At 41.9% G+C, this 4,697-nt stretch overlaps 1 protein-coding gene across 1 annotated transcript; it reads right to left on the bottom strand.

The window, feature by feature from the left end:
• Nucleotides 1-3,902: 3,902 nt before the first annotated feature.
• LOC149550454 (antifungal protein ginkbilobin-2-like) lies at nt 3,903-4,334 on the bottom strand. Its single transcript, XM_089794472.1, has one exon. The coding sequence runs from the start codon at nt 4,332-4,334 to the stop codon at nt 3,903-3,905; it is 432 nt and encodes a 143-aa protein (XP_089650598.1).
• Between the last annotated feature and the right edge of the window lie 363 nt (nt 4,335-4,697).

Raw genomic sequence — 4,697 nt, 5'->3', positions numbered from 1 at the left:
AAATGCTATATCTAGTCTAGTGTTGACCAAATACATAAGCGAACCAATCAACTATCTATATAAAGTGGGATCTACATCTTTCTCCTTAGTTGTATCTACCTTCCTCCAATTCGTGATCATGGGTGTAGACATGGCTTTGCAATCCTCCATCCCAAATTTCTTCAAGATTTCAATGCAATATTTCCCTTGACCAAGGAAAATCTCCCCATCTGTCTGCCACACTTCCATGCCTAGAAAGTAGTGCATAAGTCCTAAATCCTTCATCTTGAACTCTTCTGCAAGGTTCCTCTTGCAATCCACTATGAGCCCTAGTGAACCTGTAAGAAATAGGTCATCCACATAAAGAACAAGAATGAGAATCTCACCCCCAACCATCAAGTAATAGAGGTTAGCATCTGCTTCACTCTTCACAAAGTCCATTTTCTACAAGTATCTATCAATGCGCTCATACCATGCTCTGGGAGTCTGCTTGAGTCCGTACAATGCTTTCTTTAATCTGCACATGTGGGTCTCTTTGCTATGTGCTACAAAGCCTTCTAGTTGTTCTATGTATACCTCCTCCTTCAACTCACCATTAAGGAATGCTGTCTTGACATCCATTTGATGGATTTGTCATCCCATCTATGTTACAAGTGAGATTACAGCTCGTATAGAAGTATACCTAGCAACTGGAGCAAATGTCTCCTCATAGTCTATTCCCTCCTTTTGAGAGAACCCCTTTGCCATGAACCTCGCCTTGTATTTCTCGATGCTACCATCTGCACCGTGCTTTATCTTGTAGATCTAGCGTGATCCAACTATAGCCCTATCTATTGATTTAGGTACTACCTCCCACACATCATTCTGCATTATTAAAAAATATTCCTCAATCATAGCATCTCGCCATACTTGATGTTCTACAGCTTCCTGATAGCTAGAAGGCTCACTATCTACCAACTGACTAACTAATGCCACATAGTCATTGAACTTGGCTGGTTGTCTTCGTTGTCTAGTACTCTTCCTAGGAGCTCCCACAAACTCCTGAGTATCTCTTTGTGTATCTAGAACCACTTGGTTCCCGCTACCAATTGTAGAGGATGAAATGTCAACCTCTAAGTCTTCTAGATGCATTTCCTGTTGCACCTATTGCTCCATACTCTGTGAATCTTCACTAACTGAGTCTACACTCGTACTGGTAACTGTACTTGAGCTTTGTTGCTCTTGACTTGGTCTTGGAGCTTTTGTTGGTTGCTCACTCTTATCATCTGCTAGCAAATCTCTAGATCTCCTGAATGCCTTGTCCTCCATGAACTTGACATCCTGTCTAACAATAATTCTTTTAGTCCCTAGAATGAAAATCTTGTATGCCTTTGAGGTCTCACTGTACCAAACAAAGTACCCCCTCTCTGCAGTCTGATCTAACTTTGTACGTGTATCTCCAGGAATATGACAATATGCCAAACTCCCGAATATCCTGAAGTGACTAACATCTGGTTTTTTCCCTGTGAAAGCCTCCTCTGGTGTCATCTTCCCTAGCACCTTGTGTGGAACTCTATTCTGAATGTAGACTGTTGTATTACACGCCTCTGCCCATAAGTAACGGGGCATGTCCTGGTCATGTAGCATAGCTCTTGTTGCCTCCGATATAGAACGGTTCTTCCTCTCAGCAACTCCATTCTGTTGTGGATTGTAAGGAACAGTCCATTCTCTCTTGATTCCTTCTCTGGTACAAAACTCCTGGAAGACATTTCCTTTGTACTCACCTCCATTGTCTGATCGAAGAACCTTTATCTTCTTTCCTATCAAATTCTCCACTAGATCCTTGAACTCTTAGAATCAACTGAAAACCTCATCCTTAGTCTTCAAGAAGTATATCCAGGTCTTTCTAGAGAAATCGTCAATAAAAGTAACATAGTACTCATATCCTCTAAGAGATTTTGTCGACATTGGTCCACAAACATCTAAATGTACTAGATCAAGAACACCCTTAGATCTAGTGTCACTCTTTGGAAAAGATGCTTTCGCAAACTTTCCCAACACACATCCCTTACATACATCGTCATGCTTTGTGCTCACCTCTGGAACACCTGTCACCATCTCACAAAGCAATCTAAGTGCTCCATGATGAATATGGCCCATCCTCCTATGCCATAGCTCTCCAAGATCTCTAGGATTATTGTGGCTCACAAGTGCCTTAGGAGTATCAAACTACAATCTATAAAGGCGACCACTCCTAACTCCAATAGTTATGGGTGATTTTCAATCCTTGTGCTTAATCAACACAATTGTCTCTCTAAAGAGTACATTATACCCCCTATCCTGAAGAACAGATACAGAAATCAAATTCATACCTAAGCCTGGCACATATAACACATCATGAAGTGGGATTATCTTTCCATTCTCCCTCTGAAACTGAACAGTCCCTTTCCCAACAGGGTTGAGTTTGGACAAGTTTCTCATAGAAATCTGGATGTTGGTGTCCTCCTCCTTGTAACTGGAGAAGTACTCTCTAACTCCTATCATATGAAATGATGCCCCACTATCTATATACCAAACACACTGTGAGGTTGAGCTAACCATACAAGCTATGAGTGCAAACTCATCTTCCATTCTACTGGAGAGTTCTTTAGCACTTGCTGAAGCTGCCACCTTCTTCTTACCCTTCTTCCTCTCTGGAAAATCACTGATATATTGGCCAAACTCGTGACATCCAAAGCACTTGACCTTAGAAAGGTCCTTCTTCTTCTTTTCACTTTGTGAATTCAATCCTTTGCTAGATCCCTTCTTTTCTTTCCCTTTACCTACTAGGGCAACATTCTCTTGTTCCGCCTCATTTTTTTGACTCTTGTTGGCCCCATTGACAAGACTTAGTCTAAACTCCTCCTGAGTGAAATCAGTCCATTGTCGATCCCAACTCGGTAAAGTATCTCGTCCACTGAAAACTTGAACAAAGACACTCCATTGTTTAGTAAACCCATTTAGAGCTATTCTCACTAGCTCGTCATCACTAGGGCTATCTCCAACAGCTGCTAACTCATCCTTGACAAGTCTAAGCTTGGTAAGGTAACTTGTGACGTCTTCTCCTTGATTCATTCGAGTATTCTTTAGCTTCTCTCTGAGAATCAACTTCCTGTTGGTGGTAGCATTCTGGTATAGATTCAGAATGGTGTCCCACATCTTCTTTGTTGTATCTAGCTCCGAGATATGTGGAACAATATGATCCTTGACACCATCAAAGATTATCCTCCTTGCCTTGACATCGTCCTTCCTATATGTTGCAAGCTGTGTTGCATCCGTTGGTACAGGTACAACACTAGTAGCATAATCCTTGATACCATTCTCTTCCAACAATAAAGAAATTCTGGCCTTTGAGACACCAAAATTTGAGGCACCATCCAATCTATCCTGATCTCTCAAACCAGCTGAAGCCATCTCAAGGGTTTAAAGCAATAATAAATCTAAAAAGATCAAAATTTCTTTCCTAGGGCAAAACTCTTCTACCCTTAACAATGCTCTGATACCATGTGAAAAATTTAACTATTGCAGTCACTGATTATTAATCTCCTATCATAAACGATTATTAAACTGCTGAAAATAAATTCCCAGCTAACACTGCGCCCTTGCTAACACTGCAAGACTGTTTGCTAACACTGCAAACGTTTCTCCAAACTTCATGTTCTCCAAATGCCCCCCTAACCTCCTTTTATACTACTCCTGTTGATAAACCAACAGCCGAGATTGATTTACAATCGACGATTGAGATTAAAACAACTTAACAACCCTTACCAAGTCGGTTTCTAATTGTTTCCAAAAGTGGTCAATTAATTAACAAATATTTGTTTCTAATCTAACCAATTAGTTAGCAAAACAATTACTTGCTAAATAATAGCAAATGGACAAACAGCTGTCCAAAGCTAACAAAACTAACAATTCTCAGAGCCGGGGATGACGTTGGCCTCTTCAGTTGTGTCCAAGCGCGAGAGAAAGTTGTACTTTTCATAGCGAAAGAAGCAATCGTCTAGCTGGTTACTGAATCCAACAGTATTGTTGCAGTTGGGGTGGGAGCCCTTCACTGCCTCCACGGAACATGCGGCGCAGTTGGTGGGGGAGAGGTCTCCTCTGCACTGCAGTCGCCCCCACACGCGGTTCGCCTTCTTTGCCCCCTTAACCGAAGCGGCGAAGCCCGTGCGGCCTGCTTCGTCTATCAACGTTTTATAGAGCGCCTTCAAATTCCTGTGAAACTGGGATCCCTTGGAGTACTGCTCTACGGGACAACTGTAGTACACCGACTCAACGGTAACTGCAACACTACTCGACAACAACAATAGCAAAGCCGCCAGGTATACTAGCGGCATCCTTTTTGACGTGGAATGCATTTTTGCAGAGCTTAGGAAAAAGAAGCGGATGGGGATGTGGGAGCGGCAATCCATGTTATATTTATAGATTCCATTTTACTCTTCAGTACAGCATTGGCATCTCGCTGGGCTTGGCCGACCATTTTGCGCGGAACATGGCCACCGCCATCGACTACTTCACACTTGGGAACATGCAGGCCACCACCATTTGCATTCACACTTGCAATATGATTTATTTATGTTATTTGAAACACCTTAAATATGGCCAGCGCCATCTACTTTCACACTTGGGAACTTGGGAACATGGTTTGGTTTATGTTGTTTGAAACAGATTAAATATAGAGATTTGAAAACTGAAAATGT

Source organism: Cupressus sempervirens, chromosome 7 (genome assembly GCF_028749045.1).
Source record: "Cupressus sempervirens isolate cs-2001-9-10 chromosome 7, ASM2874904v1, whole genome shotgun sequence".
NCBI lineage: Eukaryota > Viridiplantae > Streptophyta > Pinopsida > Cupressales > Cupressaceae > Cupressus > Cupressus sempervirens.
Note: the sequence above shows the minus strand (reverse complement) of the source record. Positions and strands in the feature narration are given on the sequence as shown.

Bases quoted from the DNA above. Each gene is read 5' to 3' on its own strand.
- LOC149550454 (XM_089794472.1), bottom strand. From the start codon at position 4,334: ATGCCGCTAGTATACCTGGCGGCTTTGCTATTGTTGTTGTCGAGTAGT.